Below are 22,212 nucleotides of genomic sequence, written 5' to 3'. Positions count from 1 at the left end.
ATCTTATGTCAGGGTCAAAAAGGCCAAGTTTTAACAGTGCAGTACGTCAATCGATCATAAAACGAGCTTCTCGTGTTAGACAACATTTCAATGGAGATACTATTAAATGCTTGCCTAATTTTAACACAAAGCTCTTCTAAATTAGAAGCCCGTTCATTTTCGTGCCTATAAATTTGTTCTTTTAGGTATCCCCAAAGAAAAAAATCATTGGGGGCTAAATCGGGGCTTCTGGCGGGCCATTTAATAGTACCGTTTCCACTGATTGTTCGATCAGGGAAAGACGTTTCGAGAAATTGACGTACCACTAATGCGTTATGAGCGGGACAACCATCCTGTTGAAACCAAACTCGTTCTAAATTGATATTGAGCCCTCGAATAGCAGAACTTCATCCCTCAAATGATTAAGGTATTTATTGGCGTTAAGGTTTCCATCGATAAAAAAAGGGCCCATAATTGAATCACCTAAAATGCCAGCCCATACATTAACCTTTTGAGGGTATTGTGTATGTGTTGGTATGCTTATGTGCTTATTTTCTTTCGTATAACCCACTCTAATGGACCATCTGAAAAGTAAATAACTGCTAATAAACATTTCGTCCCGATTTGCGCTTTCCAATACTTCATGGCAAAATTCCATCCGTCTCTCATGGTCCTGTGGGAAAATTTCTTGGGTTTTTTGCAACTTATAGCACCTGTACTTATTTCTTTTTAAAATTCTTCTAACCCTTAAAGACTCAATACCCGTTTCTTTGGCAATGGTTGTACTATTGCAAGGAAACTTCATTTTAGCAACAGCACAAACATTAACCTCTCGAAGCTCCCTTTCTTCGCCTAGCGGTCTAACAACAGGTGGTTGCTCATTTGCGTAGCATTTCCTGCAATTTTGCAAGCACCCAAAGGTCTCAAACCTATGGATAATTGCAAAAATTGTGCTGCGTACGGGAATGGACCGATTTTTGAACGTGAATGCAATTCTGCCTGATATTTCATCGACAGAACTGCCGGCATAATACCACTTAATAATTTGATTTTTTTTCTCAAGAGAACACATTTTAACAAGAAAATAGCGAGCTGTTTTAAATTTAATCTTTGCTGATTAAGCAGGAAGCTAGGAATAAAAATAACGTTATCGTTAAACGTTTAAAATTCAATCTCATATTGGCGGTGCAGTGTGATGGGGATAAGATTTGTCTCGTTTTTCGATGAACGAGCGGAGAGCCGTGCGGTAGAAATATCAATGTTGCCAAACGTATTAATTTGTAGCGTATTGGAAACGGCATGTATTGTGCCCTCTGTCTGTCTCATGCGGACTCCATATGTCCCCTCTCGCTTACGCTCATAGACTATTTCCTATAGGCGAGGTTTGAATGATTATATCTGTATAGGCCAAAGTAGAATGTACTGCAGCATATAAAAATGTCTTAAGTGTGTAAGTATCTACAAAATCTCTAAGCTGAAAAATTGTACAGTTACTATGACGTAATTTGCCACATACTAGTTTCACATACACTCTTGTTTAAACCCTCTCTGAACAATAAGCTTCTTACCTTGGACAACTTTCAGACAACAGATCTGAAAAGGATAAAACTAGTCTTTAAACTGTTAAGACAAAGAACCTTTTGTTGACTCCAGTAAGAAATATTATTTGATAGCTCGCATATGAAGAGACTGGTAGTTATGATCTGACACAATTGCCGATGTATTATCAGAAAATAAGGTGATATAACTGTCATCAATTAAAAAAGGACACTTTCCTGGGGAATACTCAGAAAATGTGCCCTGATCGTTTGCCCTCAGCTTTACAGCCTGGATTCGATTTTACAAATATGATTCAAGCCATTGGTCGATATTATAAATATTTCCTTGGAAACTGGCATTGTTCTAGATATAAAATCGGTGACTTCATATGACGCCAGAGGCCTGCAATCTAATAAGCCTAAAACTGCAGCCAATCAGCATATTTCCTGCCGCATCAAGCATCTTGGAAAACGTAGTCAGGCGCCAAATAATAGAAACAAAATAACAAAAATGTAATTCCCAAATTTCAAAAAGGCTTTCGTCCAAATCACAGTTGTGCACATGTTGTGGGGAGGGGGAGGAGGTATATAAATATCATATTTATGCAGATGATCTTCAGATTTATCACCATCACCTAATACATGACACTGGAAAAAATAAACCTGGATTTAATTAGAATCTCTAGTAGGGCAAGAGATAATTCGTAGCTGATTAATTCATAAAAAATTCAACCATTCTAATATTGATTTCTTACTTTATCTTCGTTTTATAACGAATTCCCAACTAAACTTTAATACTCATGTTAACAGCATCTGCCAGAGGGCATAGTACAAATTAAAATCAATTTATAAATTCCAGGATATCTTACCCTGCAAGTTCTGTTAGAAACTGCTTTCTAAAATGCTGGTTCTTTAAATAGCTAATCATTGTTTTATGTAATGTATGGACCATTTCTTACAATGCAGAATCAGTATCAGATACAGAAGTTAGAAAAGTGCTGTGCTAGATATATAAATAAAGTTATCATGGAGCAACACAGTAGTTATGTTAAGGAATTATATCAAGATAATAATAATAATAATAATAATAATAAATGCCTTTATATTACGAAAATAGTTACAAAAGTTATTAACCAAAAATGCGTCGAGATCTAGCCTGGGGCTACTCTATCTAACCGCACTGCTAACTTAACATACAAAAGCATAACAATGTAAATAATAAATAAATTGAATAAGTTTTAAACATTATGAAGAACATACAGAAAAAAAATAAGAAGAGAAGCCTAAAATTATAAGAAGCCTAAAATAGAATTTTGCTTACATCACATGACGTAATTAATTATTAAAATAATTATAATTATATCTAGTTTATAAAAGAAAGAAAAAAGTAATTAGTGATATAACTTAAAATTAAATGAAATATATTTTTTATATTTTAGTTATTAGTTGGCAGTATTATAAAAGTAAGATTTGACAGCTTTTCGATATAAGACAGCCGAGGTTTTAGCTTTAAGGTTATTTGGCAATGAATTGTATACCTTAACCGCACTATAACTGAAAGGCCCTTGGAATTCGGCAGTTCTATGATTTGGTATCAAAAGGTTTGCAGAGTGGCGCATTTCACGGCGATGTATGCTGTTATGACTGGATAATTCGTCATATAGATATTGGGGAAGTTTATTATGGAGTACCTTATAAACAAGAACAGCCATATTGATTTTATAACGTTCATCCAAATTTAACCAGCCAGAGGCAAGAAATAACGGGGTGACGTGATCAAATTTTCTTCTATCGTAGCAAAACTTTAGGCAAGCATTTTGTAGCTTTTGTAGGCTTAGCTTAACTAGTCCTTATGAGCAAGAGCTGGCCAGAAGAGTACACTACCATAGCTAATTAAAGAGAGAACCAACGAATCACTTAATTTGAGTTTAACATCAGAAGATAAAATATCTTTATGCGTGTATAGAATTTTCAATTTATAATAGGCTTTTTGTAAAATACTGAAAATATGTTTTACAAAATTAAGCTGATTATCAAGAACAATGCCTAGGTTTCTTTCGCAGTCAGATGGCTGGATAATATTAGCATCGATAATAACATTTAAATTCAAATGATAAGATTTAGGCATTCCAAAAAGTAATAGTTTAGATTTAGTACCCTTGAGAGCCAGCCCATGAAAATTAGACACCTGTACAATTTGATTTAAATCGGTATTAATGCGTGCTAAGCCAGTATTCAGTTCATTTATCGGAAAAGCTGAGTAGAGTTGGACGTCATCTGCATATTGGTGAGACTTGCAGTTATGCAGGAATTCAGAAAAATATCAAGTATAAATCGAAAATAGTAGTGGCTCCAAAATGCTGCCTTGAGGAACTCCCTGATTAATATTTAAATATTCTGAAAAGGTGGAAATTAAGCGCACTCTTTGCTTTCTATTATTTGAGTAATCACAAAGTAGACTCAGCGCCGACTCGTGTAATCCAAAATATTTTAGTGGTAAGAAGAAGAGAGTGATCCAGAATATCAAACGCTTTGCTATAGTCCAGCAGCACTAATGCAGTAACCTTTCTATTATCCAAAGAACTAAAAATATCATCACATACATGCAATAGTGCTGTCGTGGTACCATGCTGCAATCGAAACCCTGACTGAGTAATAGGAATTATGGAATTAAGTCTAAAAAAATCATTTAATTGCATATACATGGCCTTTTCCAATATTTTAGAAAGGGTTGGCAATATGCTTATAGGTCGATAATAAGAAAATTAGAAAATTTATTAGATATTCATTTAAGTTGACTAATACCTAAATTAATATTAAGTAAACAACCTCTTTACTTACATGAACTGGTTATAAGAAGAAATGATTCACACTCTGTCAATATTCGCTTTGGAAATAAATTACATATACATAACCACAAAACAGAATTATTTAAGTCATGCTTCATGTACATACTGTAGTCAAACATATTCAATGGAATCACAAATAAATTTAAAAAGCTAAGTGTATCTGTTTTTAAAAATAAAATTAATAAACACGTTTTTGACAATTTATTAGGAATTTAGGTTTTAATATGCACTTTTGATATGAGAGACGATTCATATATATGTAAGTGGTTTTTTGTCTATATTATATATTCACCTCATTAATACTACATATTTCATACATGCAGGCTAGCGCACCGAAAGCTTTCCATCACGAATTTCTTCAAGTTAAAAATCAAAAAACGCTCGCACCCGTCGAGGCGTCGATTAATAATTATTTATACAAAATTATCTCGCATCTCGCATTTATAAACCTTTACCATCAACCCCTACGCGGGGGTGGCAGCTACTCTTAAAATTTTAAATAGGAATAGGGGTCGAGTGGGACAAAGTCTTAATTTTTAATAAGAAATCTAATTTTAAACAAATTTGTTAATTTTTACTCAATGTATTCGGCACTCATACAATTATGCTTAGTAGTCTTAATACCCAAAATAACACCAAGTATTATTACAATAGTAAAAACCATTGCTAGTTATTAGTCTACCTTTGGTACCGGTTAAATTGACGCTATGTCATTTTAAGTTTTGCCGTATTTTCATTTTCCCAAATAGTTAATTTAAAATGACGACACATTCCCCCTGTTAATTTTCTACATAAAAAGTTTGGCCGAATAATGCGGTTGCCAAAAATTATAATTTGGTTTCGCAGTGGCTATATTTTTCCTATGTATCTTCAGTCAGGTTTTGTAAGATGATATCAATAAAACGTTATGTTAAACGAGATAGTTTAGTTGAGCATGAGGAAACCTTAACTGCCTACCTTCATTAAGAATGGGTATTATCCATTAATTAGTTCGTTTGAATTCTTTTGAGGGCACTTACAATTTGTACCCTACGGAAAGCTCACGTCAAGCAGAAAAATAGGCTTGAAAAAATAAGTAAATTTACTCTCCAAATCCAGTCTATTAAAAATGAACAGTCAGTGTTCTTCGGAAAGCAAATGATTGAAATAATTAATATCTTCTTCAGAAAAAACACATCCAAGGTGGAAATTGAAAGCCAAGAAGTTTTAGTGAAAACATTATCAATCAATGTGCAGGATGATCTACAAAATTCTAGAAGGTTCAAAAATGCTTGCTCAAAACCATAATGCATTAAAAAACATCAATAACATGGGATGAACTCACTGTTCTCAAAAGTTACAGGTGTAAGAATTTGAAAAATTTCCTTTACAATTTGTAAATAAATATAACATGCTCACTCTTGGGTTAATATAAGCGTCGTTAAAATGAACAAATTCAATAAGCTTTACTTACATTGTCAGCCACATCATTATCACTTAAACTCAACATGGTGGAACTTGCACGAGGAGAACTCAATAAATAATCAGAAATTAACCTAATATGGTCACCATGCCTTTGTCTGGCTATATTATCAATAATGGTAGTCTCAATATTATAGTGAGTGTTATTCCCAATGTTGCCTTCCATTGAACTACATGTCGTATTTGGGGAATTTATGTCACCTAACCGGGACAGAACAACCCGAATCTAGGGGATAATTGTATGCATTAACTAGGTAAAATTTCTTTGGTATAAATCACACTTACTTCACTAGTCCTTTGTGAACTAGTCAGGGGTGCTTCCTCCTCTTCTTCATCCTCTGTCCTCTCGCTAATGGAACTAAGTCTCCTTTAAATAAAATTACATAAAAACTGAACCTGAATTAGCATTGTGCCTTACCATTGATGGTTTTCAACCACAGTTGGGGATTCCTGATTATCAAAGACACCATCGAAGCAAACATTTTCATCCTCATTATCTAAAATAACCTTCCAAAAGTCAAATAGTTTTATTTTTTGTTAACATAGCTGTAATTATTCATCACAGTTAACAAAAAAGTAAATAATCAAAATAAAAAAGTTTAAATAGGCTGAAAAAATAATAAAAATTTGATCAAGTATTCCTCTAAATTATCATAAACACCTTGTATATATAATTTACTCATATTCAGTTCACAGACATAAGATTTATTAAGTATCTATACATAGCAAATCTTATGTCCTAAATATACAATTTTAAACACCCGCGAAAACTCTACATAGAGAACATATTACAGCAGAACCTCGATTATCCGGCATTCGATTATTCGTCACCCCCACCTTGTTGTTGAAAATAAATTCATTGATTGGTTTAGAACGTGTTTTCTCCCTGAAGTTAAAAAATACTTACGTGAAAATAATCTTCCCGAAGAAGCTATGCTTTTAATGGATAATGAGCCAACTCCACTTTATTGAAGAGTTAAAGTGCGAAGATGGTAAAATAACTTGTCACTTTTTGCCTGCAAATACGACATCCTTGATTCAGCCTATGGACTAAGGGGTTATTAAAAGTTTCAAGAGAAGATATCGAAAGGCTTTTATTCAAGAACTTATTTCCGAGACAGATACGGACTTAAAACAATATTGGAAAATATTTTCCATAAAAGATGCCATATATATTGCCGCTGAAGCTTGGAACAGTATACCCGCAGAAACCTTGAATAAAAGTTGGAATAAATTGTTGCTTACCGAAAATACAGGTCTCGATCAGAAAGAAAGTCCAACACCTAATATTTCATCCATAAAGCAAACATTTTCAAATCTTCCTGGATTCGAAGACATCTCAGAAAATGACGTTTCCAATTGGTTAGATATTGACAAACAGGATGTAGGTTATGATATTTTACCAGACGACGAATTAATTAACCACGTTTTAAAACCTTTAGAAGCCACTGATCATGAAGATTGTGAAGATGACTTACCAGATAACCGGAAGATGGAGCCATTTGGAGGCTGAGGATATGGTAACAAAAATTATATAATGGTATGAAAATCAAGAAGAAGCAGAACTAGTTCAACTAGTATTATTGAGGAAAATACGCCACCTTGCAAGAAAGAAACGCTTCCAAATGATAAAGCAACAAAAAATCACAGATTTTTTAAAAACACTATAATGTTTATGACTTAATATTATTTTTATATGGGTTTGTTTATTCCTTTTTTTGTTCGCAAGTTGTTTTTAGTTTGTTTAAATAAATTTATATTTTTTTTTATTTTCCGTCTTTTTCTCATATCCGTCACACCCTGGTCCCGACCCTGACGGATAATCGAGGTTTACCTGAAATTTAGTTTTTGTTTAAAGGCCTGGCGAGCCGCCCACTGAGGAGTTGGACCTTACAGCTTTTCTCGATTCTTAAAGATAAGAGATGGGATTTCCGGAATATAAATAGATATAAAAGTTAATATCATTTGATTTAATAAAACGGGCTTGCAAAATTGTCTCCGGTTTTTATTAAAATTGATCCTTTTTTTTTTTGTAAAAGAAATACTAGCCTTGATTAGCCGAACCCCAGAATCGTATGTCATACCTCAAGTGTGACTCAAATAATGAAAAATACACTATCCAAACTACCAAAGTAAGCCAAGGAGAGATACATCCATATAAGTTACGCAGAACAAACACACTGCTCCCAAGCCTCCTACACGCACTCGCAATATGGATGGACCCAATAGATCCGCGCGTTGCAAACGTAGCTAGGTACTATGTGAATCTCAAAGTGCAGCTCACCATCTATTAGTATTCAGAGACATTTAGATATAGCTAAATTGGGAAGATGGTTATGTAAACAGGGTACCTGCTAAATCACACTGAAATATGCAAAAAAAGGAAATTGTCCAGAGTTTGAGTGGACTAGGTGTTCACGAGAGAGAGAGTTTGATGTGAAGTGAGATGTTTGAGTGGACTAGGTTCATTAATATACAATAGGAATAGAATGGGTCTCAGAAGGAGCAGTAAGATGTGCTTTACACCGATAGTGAGAAGGCATTTGACAAGGTAGATCACTGTGTACTTTTAAATAAATTGGTTGGCTTTGGTTTTTCTAAAAAAGCTTGTAATTTCATGAAATCTTATCTAACTGGGAGAAATAACGTGGTTAAGATTGGTAATTGCCTATTAGATCAATATATGTCAACCTCAGGTGTTCTCCAGGGTAGCAAGCTTGGTCCCTTGCTTTTTGTTCTTTTTATTAATGACCTGCCTGATTGTATTTCCTCATCTGTAACTCTGATGTATGCTGATGATTTTAAACTATTTAAAACTATTGCTGTCAAGGAAGATGCTGTTAAATTAAAAAATGACCTATGTTCTGTGGTTGATTGGTTCAAGATTAATAAGATGCCCCTTAATGTTCAAAAAGCTTCGGTGGTCACTTTCACTCGTAAATTTAGCTATTTTCTTGAAGACTACTATATTGATAGTACCAAAATTCTTAGAAAAAACTTTATTAGAGATTTGGGAGTAACTTTTCAGACCAATATGAAATTTAATTGTCAATATAGTGAAATAGTTAATAAGGCTTACCGTTCTTTGGGTTTTGTAACAAGAAACAGTAAAAATTTTAAAGTCAGCACTATCATTAGACTTTATAATGCCCTTGTTAGGCCACATATGGAGTATGCCTCTACTATCTGGTCACCTGAAGCATCATCACATTCAGACATGATTGAGAAAGTACAGAAAAGATTTTTAAGATTTCTGTATGTCATAAAGAACAAAGAATACCCATATATGGTGTCATACAGGGCAATGTTAAAAACGTTTGACTTCCAGATGCTCTGTACCAGAAGGCAGAATCGGGCAGTCTTTTTTATACATTTCATTGTAAATAATGTTAATCTGTGATCTTGCTGTGATCGCTGTGATCTAATTGAATACATTTCTTTTAAGATACCAAAGACTAGATTAAGTATGACTAATAAAGAGCTTTTTTATATAAATAATTTTAATACTACATCTCCAATCAATAATATGTTAAGGATTTGTAACAATGTCTTAAAGTCCCCCCCCCCCCATTCCCCCATTTATTTTTTGAACGGGTCAAAAAAAATTTTTGAAACTTGGCATAAGTAAATTGGTCTATAGATACTATTTTTCACTGTAAACTAGCTAGTTGTAAATTCCAAGATGGCGGCTGGGCGACATCTTGAGAAAAAATTTTAAATAGAAAGGGGGGTCGTGTGGTACCTCATTTTAAAGGTCTCAATGACTTGTCTAAAAGTAACAGCCAAAAAAATACACTGTTGCGATTTTATTAACGTTTTTAATAGAATACAATGAAATAGTAATTTACAATTAGCAAATAAACAATTTATCAAAAGAAAAACAATATTTAATTTAAAAGATGCTGAAAATGATTTCCTTGTACCTCTTGACACATAAATAACCTATCTGAAAATTCACGTCGAACATTTTCAAATACATCTGCCTCAATATTTTGACAAATGTTAGTGATTCTTTGTCGTAGCTCAAAAATTGAGGCAGGTTCTGTTTCGTATACCTTTTGCTTTAGGTATCCCCACAAAAAAAAGTCTAGCGGCGTTAAATCTGGTGACCGAGCTGGCCATTCAATAGGACCCCGACGACCTATCCAATGACCAAAATAATTATCATTTAAATAATTTCTCACATTCCTGGCAAAATGCGGAGGAGCACCATCTTGTTGAAATGTAATTTCCATGTCAAATTCATGTACATTAGCCTCAACAATTTCTGTTATGAGAGGATCGATAGCATTTTCCAGGATATTTAAGTACAATTCACCTGTTAAATTTTGTTCTAAAAACAGCGGCCCTACGATATGATTCCCTAATATTCCTGCCCATACATTGATTTTTTGCGGATACTCAGATCGGGTTTCACGAAAAATGTAATATTATCTGAATATAACAATAAATATAAAAAACAAAATAAGATCCCTATTAAAATTCCCATGGAAGCTAAAAATAATTGCAATTTAAAAGAAAAAGCAAATTTTTGTAATGATTACTTCTCTAAGATAGGCCTTGATATGTACAACAAAATACCAAACTCGTCAAATATATTTCAATTAAAAAATGCAAATAACTCAATGTTCTTAAGGCCAGTAGATCACAATGAATTAATAAAACATATAAACTCTTTAAAAAGTAACAGTGCTCCGGGATGGTATATGGTATTTCAGCAAAACTAATTAAAAAACTTCACATTTATCTAATGAACCCTTGACATATATAATAACCTTAATCTTTAAAACCGGAATTATTCCTAAATCTTTTAAAACATCCATTATAACCCCCATTTTTAAATCTGGAGACAAAAGTTTAATTGATAATTACAGACCAATCAGTACAATTTCTAATTTCGCAAAATTGTACGAAAAGTGTTTGAGGGAGCGACTAGCTGGGTTTTTGGATAAAAATGGACTTTTGTCTGAAAACCAGTTTGGTTTTTCTTCGGGCTTGAGTACTGGCAATGCCATGCACAAACTCATTGAACATGTAAGGTATAAATTGGACTTTGGCAAAAAGTGCTTAGCAGTATTTTTGGATCTGGCGAAGGCCTTTGACACGGTGCCCCACAAACAGCTTCTTGATGTCCTCGAGAAAAACGGGATGAGGGGTCCCGTGTTACAGGTCTTTGCGAACTATGTTGTGGAGCGGCAACAGTACATTAAAATAGATGACACTTTAAGTGACCCATGTACAGTGAGAATTGGGATTCCACAGGGGACCGTTCTGGGACCCCTGTTGTTTATTCTACATCAACTCACTTACAACTTTAAACATAAACTGTATAATTATTTCATACGCAGATGATACTGTTGTTGCTTTTGACGGAGATACGTGGGAGGAAGTAAAAAATGTGCTCAAACTGGAATTATGCTTGTAAAAAAATGGCTTGATATATACAAATTAACATTAAATGTCCAGAAAACCAACTATATTGCATTCTCAAAGACTAAAATAAATCGACCATTGTTCACACACTTAGATATTCAAAATCTACCAGATAAAATACAGGAAGCATCAAATGTAAAGTATTTGGGAATTATCATTGATAGTAACATGAAATGGGACTTACATATTGCACATTTAACAAAAAAATTAAATTTCCTAGTCTACAAATTTTACACTATTAGAAATATTTTAGACAGAAATATGCTTATAACCATATACCAAAGTTTAGTGGAATCAATACTAAGATATGGAATATTACTCTGGGGCAGTATGCATTACAATTCTTTGAATCCTCTTCAGATAATGCAGAATAAAATATTAAAAATAATCCTTAAAAAACCATTCTTATACCCTACTAAAGAAATTTATAATGAAACCTATATAAACATAAGAACTTTATTCTGTATAACTGTTTGTTGCTTCATACACAATCGTGAAAATATTAGATATCCAATAAACCATAACCAAAACACCAGATCTAATGAAGATAATCAACTAATTCTTCCTGTATGCTATAGTGAGTTCGGAAAGAGATCCATTAAATTTATAGGACCAAAACTGTACAATTTATTACCTAAACATATTAGAAACATCAAAAATAAAAAAAATTCAAAAATAGTGAAGGAATATATTGTAAACAATCTTAATAAGTTTAAGTCTGTTGTATCCTAATATTAGTAGATGCCTTCCCTTGTTAAATTGTTTAGGTACTTTATTACCTCACTGTTATTATTTTATAAATATACTTAGGAGCTCATATTAATGTATATATTTTTTCTTTAAAGAAGTTGAACAGAAGAAAAATGTTTATTGTACACTGTTCATTTATTACTTCCCATACAGATGCTTGCATCTAGGGGAATATAACTGCATAATTTTGATATTGTAATAACTTATTATAACTGTGTAACTATAATATGATGTTATAAATAAATAAATAAAAAAAAACATAATTAGCTTAAAATGTTTGAAATTAAGTCAGCTATCACCCCCTTAAAAGATTGCATCTAACTTCCGGACACCCTGTATAATATTTTTTTCAAAAATAGTCACAATAATGCAATTTTTACTGCTATTGTTAATTTAAGACGTTAAAGTTTATGGTTTGCTTAACTTCTTGTAATGGTTTGTATGGTCTTACATTAAACACTGCACATTGACAAAAGTGAAGAAAGCAGCATAGAATGACATAAAATCATAAAATGCAGTCAACTTAAACCATCAGAACCAATATAAAATTGGGAAAACAGAGCAATATAGACACATTTTCTTTTTTTTTCTGTTAATAACATATTGCAATCATTTTACAATTAATTTCAAATACTAAAACTTACCAGAAATATCACTAGTACTCCGAGCAGTCCTTCTAGTTACAAAACTTTGATCAGAACTGGTAGAGGGTCTACTATTCGTTTCAGATGTGCTCAAACGAGTTAATGAGATTGTAGGATTGACATTTAATACTGCTCCATTGACCATATGGGGCTTAACTGCTTGAGTAATTACACCACTTGTTTTAGCCCCACTAGACAATGAGCTACATTTATTATTGACCTTGTCTGAATTAATTGACCTATTATCAACATGTTTGATCAGTAGATTCATAAATTGTATAAAAGATGGAGTGCAGCCCTCCAAGTCTTGTTTTATTTTGGCCAGTTCTATTGCATATCTCTGGAGGAAAAAATGTTTATGCAAAAATAAAGGGAGAAGTTATTATAAGGACTCACATTCGCTCTGGTTTCAGCCATGAGAAGATTCTGTCTAAGCAACTTAATTTCTGTAAATTGTTCATCATTGGTGTGCCTGAGTTTTATATTGTTTTGAATTATTTCTGCATTTTTGGCTCTTAGGGCAAGCAGCTCTACAAGTGAACAATTTAATAATTTTTCATAGGAATTTTCAGTAAATGTACTGGAAAGTATATCTAGTTAGTTATCTCTTACCCATTTCCATGATAACACTAGGTGACTGCTGTACTTGGTTTTCCGTGGGACTCTCGCCACACTCGGATTTCGTGCGTTTCTTGGGAGGTTTTGATCTCATTGTAGGGTATTTTACTTAAAGGGAGTACACTCCAAGGTTTTTTTTAGAAAATAATGTTTTTATTTTAAATTTAAAGGGCAAATACCTAAATACAAAAATTAACGCTTTCTATTTTCCTGGGAATGATGAAAGCTGACAATGACAGTTGTCAAAATTATTGCTTTAAGGCTTGCTTACACAATTAGTCTAAAGCTGCGTCCACACCGAGTCGACTCTGTCGATCGACTATGTCTATCGACATTGTTGATCAACAAGCGACAAAAACTGCATCTGTCCACACCAGAGTCGACACAAATGTTTGTCGATCAGTCAAATCAACATGTCCGACGAAGAAGACGTAATTCTTGGTGTGCCGCGTATATTATTAAAAAAGAAAAATTGCGCGCAAAAAAAGATTTTGTAAAGAAGACACCAATTATAACCCGCCATTCCCATAAAGGAGCGTCTTGCTGTAACGTTACGATTTTTATCAATTGGAGATTCGTACCACTCACTAATGTATCTTTTCAAAATTTCAAAACAGGCAATTTCCAATATTGTTGTGGAGGTGTGCGATGCCCTTATTGATGTATTACAAGACTATATTAAGGTAAGCACTTTATTTATTAAGATTTAACGAGATTTATATAAATATGAAAATATAGTTATAGCTACTTCTTAAATCAAATGTTCATAACCATAATAAAGAATAAATAAGCACAACAGTAGTAAAAATAAACTATAACTAAAACAAAACTAAATATTTAAACCCTAAATGAGATTAGTTGTGCGCATATCTATACTTATGACCGAGCTTATGAGGTATGACTTCCTGGAGATTGTACTTGGGTGATGAAACGATCTGCAGCTTCATCTTCATCAGTTGTAAGGGTAGTAGTTGATTGTGTTAAAGTAGGGGATTGCTAAAAGGAGAGCATGAGGAATATGATTCCGGGGAATGCATCAATGAGGTCGTCAGTAAGCCACCTGAATTTGCTGTACTCGAAAAAAATATTGCTGTTGCTGAGTCTGAGAAAAATACTGCTGCTGTGGTTGTTGTGCTACGGGATATTTGTAATTTCTCAATATTGCTTTAAACAGAAGTGTGCTTATTTTGTGTTGCACTGTGGCTTGCGCATAAGTAGTGGGCAAATTTCGCAATGTCACAGTCACTTCTTCACCAAATATGGTAAACACATCCTTTGATTGTTTTGTCGCTAATGTTTGCGTCAGTATCTCGTAGGCTTCATTGACCATTGGGTTATCGCATTTCCTTTTTCTTGAAGGTACGTGGCCAAGAGCTGGCGGCTTAAACTGTTTTTTTGTAGTTAAAGTTTCCTTTGCTTTTTCAACATTATCGGCATTTACATTACTCCTCGTAGAGTCTTCAGAGTTGCCTTCTCCAGTATTTAAAATGGCATCTTGAGTATTCTCATGTTCATCAGCAGTATTATCCACATCGTTGGCATCTTCCACTGCACCCGCCCCTGATGAAACCTGTAATAGAAAGATTTTTTATTATACTTCTGTTGGTACTATTGCTAGTTTGAAGTTTAAAAAATAAAATATATATATTTTTTAATTTCAGATGCCTAAAAACGAAGCAGAATGGAAAGCCGTTGCCGAGGACTATTACAATAGTTGGAACTTTCTAAACTGCGCCGGAGCTATGGATAGAAAACATATATCGTTGCAGGCTCCAATAAACAGCGGCAGTGAATTCTTCAATTACAAAGGATTTTTTAGTATTGTTTTGTTCGCCGTAGTCGACGCAAACTACAATTTTATTTATGCCAATGTTGGATGCCAAGGGCGCATTTCCGATGGAGGCGTGTTTAGTAGTACTACGTTTAATAAGCTTCTACAGGACAATACAATGCATTTACCTGGAGAAAATCAACTCCCAAATAGTGATCTAAAAAGCCCACATGTTTTTGTTGCAGACGACACATTTCCTTTGTCAACAAACATAATGAAACCATATGCAGGAAGTCACACTAAAGGTTCTAGTGAAAGAGTATTTAGTTATCGCCTCAGCAGAGCTCGAAGAATATCAGAAAATGTGTTTGGCTTAGTATCTAATGTATTTAGAATATTTCGCAAACCATTACTATTGGAACCTCAAACCGCCTGCAAGGTAACGTTAGCAGGATTTTACTTGCACAACTTTCTTAGAAAAAGTGCATCTGAGAACATTTATAATCCCCCTGGAACATTCGATTCTGACTGCTGTGATTTAAGTGACGTTATTCCAGGAGCTTGGAGAAATGATAATGATAATGAGCCTGGCTTAGCAGATTTACCCAGAATACCCAGATGAAGTGCAGTGCAGGCCCAACAAGTGAGAAACATATTAAGAGACTATTTTATGACACCCGAAGGAGAAGTTCCTTGGCAATACGAAATATGTTAAAGGCGTAACAGTGTTCTAAACAACCTGTCATTTAAAAATAAAAGTACATAGATAAGCTCTCAAAGTCTACGTACCTGTGAATCCAACATCTCCCTGGGCTTATTTTTGTCTAGTAAAAACTTCATACTTTTAAAAGCAAACCATTTACTTTTATACAGCCAGATTTCTTGCTGCCCTTTATGTTTTTTACTTTCCTTGCAAATTGACTTTGAAGATTTTTAATTTTTTGTTCTACCGCTTGCTTCTCGATGTTAAATTCTTTACCAATTTCCATAAGGGCATCGTGCCTCAAGTTCCTGTTCGTATAGTTTTTGCTTTTAGAATCCTATAGATTTGTTTTTAGTTTGTATGCCTCAATAAAGGCTATGACTTTAGCTTGTTCACATTCCATTTCTCCAACGAAAACACACTGCCACGATGTCAACAAGGCAAGATGTCACTGAGTACCTACTCTTACTTTAACACTGTCGAACGTCGAAAACACGTCCACACACTAAAGTCGATCGACTGGTCTTTCACGTTTACTGACAAGCGATGGAAAACAAATCGACATGTCGATCGACTAATTTTTTTTAAATCAAAATTTTACAAAAATTGTCCAAAATTGGTCCTAATTATCTGTTTGTCACGACAATAATTCAAAATGTCTTCCTCCAACTTGAATATACTGATTTACACATCGCACATGATTTCGGCACACTTGACTGAAAATTTGATACTCGTTTTGGATGATTTCTATTGCTACTATAATTTATCTAATTAAGTCTTGTTCTATTTCTACTGGTATTTCGTAGACCAAAGACTCGACATGTCCTTACAGGAAAAAATCTAGCGACGTTAAATCGGGTGACCTGGGAGTCCATGAAACTGCTATACCTCTGGCAATCCAACGGTGTCCAAACCGCTGAGCCAAATCCCAACGTACTTCTGCAGCAAATTAATTTTTTTTTCGCTACAAAAAATAATCCCTGTTATCGTTACCCAAGTGATAATTTCTGCAATGGATAAAGGTGACTCCACAGCACTTATAATGCTTGATTTTTCCAAAGCATTTGACACCTTGGATCATCATTTGCTTTTGGAAAAATTGGCTTATTATGGCTTTGATAATGTTTCCCAAATATTTTTTAAATCCTACTTATCCAACAGAAGGCAAATGGTGGTCTTGGAAGATCAGACTTTTTCAAATATCAAATATATAACATCTGGAGTACCTCAGGGATCTGTTTTGGGACCTTTCTTATTTCTGATGTATGTTTCTGATTTGTTTAAGGTTGTAAAATACTGCCAGATCCAGGGGTTCGCGGAGGATATGCAAATTTATCATTCTTTTAAAGCTGAATCTGTATTGGAGGCATTAAATAAAATAAACGACGATCTTTCTAGAATGTCCTTCTTTTCCTCTCAAAATAATTTAAAACTCCATCCTTTAAAGTGTTGTGTTATGTGCTTTATTTCTAAGAACAAAAGAAGATTTGCATTGGACGGTTTAAAGCTTTTTGTGGGTGGTAATCAGCTAAATATGGTTAAAGGTGCAAAAAATCTTGGATTGCTTTTGGATGATGAATTGCGCTTTAAGTTACACGTTTCTAATGTTATTAAAAAGTCATACTATTCTTTAAAGTCATTGTATGCAAACAGAAATTTAATTAATTTTAAGGTAAGGAAAAAACTGTGTGAGTCTTTAGTATTACCTATTATGAATTACTGCAATATTGTTTATTTTCCATGTTTAGACAAAATCACTGCGTACCGTTTGCAAAAGCTGCCAAATCAATGCTGCAGATTTATTTATGGACTGAGAAAGTATGATAGAGTCTCTGCAAGGCTATGTGAACTTAGTTGGCTGCGCGTGGAAAATCTATTCTCTTTGCAGTTGGCGGTTTTTGTGCATAGACTGCTAGCGTAGTCTACTCCTCCTTATCTCCAGAAAAAACTTACTTTTCGGAAAAATTTACATGAAGCAAATCTGTGATTTATAAATAAGTTGTCAATTCCTAGATATCGAACAGCTTTCTTTTGTCGTAGTTTTCTATATAATGCTGTGGCAATTTACAATGACCTTGTTCCGAATCCTATAAAATAAATGTCAGTAGCGGGTTTCAAGAAAAAACTAAAGCTGCATCTTTTAACAAAACAGAATAGCTAAATTGTCAGTAGCTATTTCTTATTTTATAATTTTTTGATTTTTATGGACCAATGGGTGTATATCTATTTATTTTTATATTAATATTAGTGTTACCATTACAAATGTTAATTTTTTTTCTTTCTGTTGTGCTATCTAAAATAATTTTGCTTACATTTTTTAAATAGGTTAAGTAGATTAGCCTTTGGCTAGACTTCGCCTATGTACACTATTGAAAAGTACAAATAAAGCCATTATTTATTATTATTTATTATCGTTTTTAAAGAAAACAATACACAACCGTCGGTAAATTGTTTAAATTACAGCTATAAAATATTTAAACATTGAATTAAATGCATTAAATCCTATTTAGGCAATTTATCGTCTTTCTAAATTTTAACGACAGGCTCGTTAAAATCAGGGTCGTTTTTAGGGTCGTAGTGCCGTACTAATACTTTTCGGGGCTTGGGTTCCTATACTCAAATGTTTTTTACTGTTGCACTGAAGAACCCCTAGAATTTTGATCCCATAGTTCTGAAACACTCTGTAGATAGATACTATCAGAAATATTTTGGTTATTCTTTGAAAAATTGTGGCATCCAGCGTACGAAAGCCGTACTACATAGTTTTCTAATTTAGTAATTTTTTCGAACAAAGTGCCTCATAATTACGATCGAACTTCACAGGTAAATTCGTTTGATCGAATAATTGTTCTATTTGTGATTTTTGTGTTGTAATTTACCACGGCTTCTAATGTGTTTTTAATTGAAAATAATGTTTTTCAACTTTTAACTTAAAGTTTACATACAATTAAAAATGTTTTTATTATATATTTTCTTGTGATTTATGTAAGGATTTAAATAATTTTGATGTGTATTTTTTTATTGAAATATGTAAAATTTAAAATTGACCACCGTAAAATGGGGTGAATAAGGACTGTTTTTCACTTTTAACGACCTGCCTTTGGTAAAGTTTTTATGTTTTTAAAGATAGACTCTATAATGGCAAAGTATTTTTTTTAATTAAATATTATTATGCTAAAAAAATCTTGTGTGTTCCTATTCACCTGCCAATTTGGTGCTACAACCGCTATTTTATCAGTTTATTTATATTTAATATGTCGCCAGGAGAACGGTAACAAACATAAAGTGATTTAAATTATATATTTTTTTCTAAAACCATAAAAAAAGTCGTTTATAATTAATTATTTTATTTTAACATAGTATTATAATAGAAATAAATCTTATCTTATAAAAACAAACATAAAAAAGTATTTCATACAAGAAAAAATTGCCGTTGTTTTGTCCATTCTTAAAAGAATTAAATAAGAATTTAGGTGGCTGGAAAACCACTTGAAAGGGTAAAAGGCGGCTTTCAACTCTAAATAATTTATGTAATTAATAGTATATATTAATATAGTATATATAATTAATAAATAAATAGTTTAGTAATAGTGGGAATGAGCTTCTTCAAAAGTCAACCATCTATGTTGCTTTTTATTTTAAGAAACTGGCCCTTAACTTGTTTTTGAACTATCAGCGTATGTTATAACATCATAATCATCTTAAATTATGTTGTTTTTTGCCCTTATTATGTAGTTTTTCCACCAATTCTTCATTATATTTATTTTTTATGCAAATAGTGGCATAAAAAATAAATATAATGTTAAATTCTTGGACATCGAATGTGACGTCAAAGAAAATTGCAAGTGAAAATTCGGGATTTTTTAGGTTTGCATTAACAAACAATAGCCAGCCATACACAGACGTTATTTTGCACGGTTTATCGTGTCATCTCTAAAAACACGTGGAAAATCATGAGCGTGGGTGTTATGCGCACGCAAAATGATAGATCGGGAGGAGATTTTAAACGTGCATGCCATTGGAGTGTGGGGAGTACTGCTTACGTCGAGTACCCACACTCCACACCACGTCAGGGTCTTTTAAAGTTACTACGTATTTCAAGTAGTTGCTATTTTAGATTTTTATTATGACTGAAATTCGTCACGCCATCAAAGAATTCTTAACAGAATTCATAGAGATCTATAGGTCTCATCCAGCATTGTGGAAAGTGAAATCGAAGGAGTATGTGAATAGAAACTTAAAAAATTTGGGATATGATGCACTAGTGCAATTTTATCACAAGGTCGATCCAAATGCTGATCGAGACCTTGTCTCTAAGAAAGTTCAATCGATGAGGGGTTCGTTTCGAAAAGAGCTTAAAAAACCGGAAAATTTAAGAGAAGTGGCGCTTCTAGTGATAGTATGTGCCAAGTCTCAGGTATTTCGATTTATTAATGTTTACCCGAGAACATGAGTTACCTACAGAGAGTTTTGATACTATGGCGAACAGTCCGTCATCCTCCGAAGAGACCTCTGCTTTTGAGACCGGTGATAACCTTGAGGAAAACGCTACACAAAATAGCTAAATTTCTTCAGTTGAAGAACAACAACCACGTGCTGCTTCTAGAAAGGAGAAGAGAAAAGGTGAAAGCAACGTAATGGTTAGTATACATTTTATATTATTTCAGTTTTATTTATTGCTGACAATTTAGTGTCCACTCAAACTTTATATTTTATTTTTTTGTGTAAATATTCAAAAGTAAACTATAAGTTATAGAATTGTTCAGGCTTTTCCCTTCGTTAGCATGTCCTCTTGCCAAGGGACTGCGCCTTCTCCACTAAAGTAGGTAACATATTTATCACGATTTGATTTTGCTGATAAATAATTACTCTGACGTACAGTTCTTAGACCAATAAGTTGTACTTCACTTTCTCGCCATTCGGCATTGTAATTTATTTCGTGAGATGTTGCATTTACTGAATCCAACGCATTCCTACTAACATATGATCTTGCTTTTCTCTTAAGAAAGTTATGAAGTACACATATAGCCATTATAAAGTAACAAACTTTATGAACGGCAACGTTTATAGGCGTATGCAAAATTCGAAATCTGGCTGCAATCAAACCGAAAACATTCTCAACAACATTTCTTCCCCTTGATAATCTGTAATTATATAATCGCCTTTCATGAGTAAGATCCCTTTGTTGAAATGGTTTTAAAATATGGTCATGTAAAGCAAATGCTTCATCTCCTATAAACACGAAGTTTAAATTTGCAGTAGTTTCCGTAATATGAGGCAGATTAAGTCGATCTGAAATTAAATGTCTGAAAAACGTCGTGTATCCTAGTACTCCACCATCTGATAGTCGACCATTTTTTCCAACATCAACATAGAAGAACTCATATTCTGCGTTCACGATCGCCATTAACACAATACTATAAAAGTTCTTATAGTTTTAATACAATGCGCCTGTATTTGGTGGCGGAAATATGCGAATGTGTTTTCCATCGATGGCGCCTCCACAGTTTGGTATCTGCCATTGTGAGTTAAAACCTTCAGCAACGATTCTCCAATCGTCTTCACTTGACGGCATCTGAAATAAAAGAATCAATACGAAATTTATTTTCATTAAGTTACAGCAAAATTATTAAAATGTTGTTAACTAGGTATTACTAGTATTTTTGAACCTTTTGGCTAAATAGGTTATTTAGAATTAATAAAACCAATCAATTAATTTTTTTTAAATGTTGACGTTCCAACTTGTATTAACTTTTATAAAACTGACTAAAACGTCTTCAACTTTTAGTTAGTCTTCTCACACGGCATGTTTTTTACCATACAATGATTTTTATATTTTACAGATATTCAAAACATCTGTCAAAAAGCAAAGACGAAGGTGACACCACATGAGATGCAACAGCAAATATTTATAAAAATTTTCACGGACGCATTGAAAAACTGTGATGAAGAATCAGAAAATACAGCTTTCGGCAAATTTGTTGCCACAAAACATAGAAAGTTGAATGAGAGTCAACAGATGTACGCTGAAACCCTGATTACAAAAATATTACATAAAGCTGCTCTAAATCAATTAACTGAAGACACTAGTATTTTCGACCTTCAGTCTCAAAATCGATATACTTTTTCTTCGCCCAGCTTGCTATCATCAATAACATCTTCACCAGCACCATCACCTGGAAGTCTGGAACATCAGGAGCAGCCACAAAATGCAGGACATTTGGTGTCAGATTTTTCAACGTATTTTAACATGTAAAATAACTGATATAAGCTTGAATAAAAAAAAATATTCTAAACTTACCTTCAAGTAATCCTTATGTAATACTTTATATAGAGCCTTGCATGTTTCGGGTATGATGCGTCCTTAAGCTTGAGCAGATATTCCTGTAGTGAATTTAAGATCTTCATAACTACGTCCAGTAGCAAGAAAACGAAGAGTGGCAATAAGTCGTTCATCGGCAGGTAT

At 33.4% G+C, this 22,212-nt stretch overlaps 1 protein-coding gene across 1 annotated transcript in view; it reads right to left on the bottom strand.

Moving 5' to 3' along the window:
• LOC126736451 (uncharacterized) overlaps positions 1–13,495 on the bottom strand; it is a 33,175-nt gene extending 19,680 nt beyond the window's left edge. Inside the window, exons 1-6 of the mRNA XM_050440801.1 lie at positions 13,267–13,495; positions 13,051–13,184; positions 12,655–12,994; positions 6,246–6,324; positions 6,113–6,194; positions 5,820–6,053 (exon numbers count right to left, since the gene is read on the bottom strand). Coding sequence (XP_050296758.1) covers positions 5,820–6,053; positions 6,113–6,194; positions 6,246–6,324; positions 12,655–12,994; positions 13,051–13,184; positions 13,267–13,366 — 969 coding nt within the window. The 5' untranslated portion in view covers positions 13,367–13,495. The remainder of the gene's footprint in view (positions 1–5,819; positions 6,054–6,112; positions 6,195–6,245; positions 6,325–12,654; positions 12,995–13,050; positions 13,185–13,266) is intronic.
• Between the last annotated feature and the right edge of the window lie 8,717 nt (positions 13,496–22,212).

This window comes from Anthonomus grandis, chromosome 1 (genome assembly GCF_022605725.1).
Source record: "Anthonomus grandis grandis chromosome 1, icAntGran1.3, whole genome shotgun sequence".
NCBI classification, from domain to species: Eukaryota; Metazoa; Arthropoda; class Insecta; order Coleoptera; family Curculionidae; genus Anthonomus; species Anthonomus grandis.
This window is presented reverse-complemented; position numbering and strand designations above follow the sequence as displayed.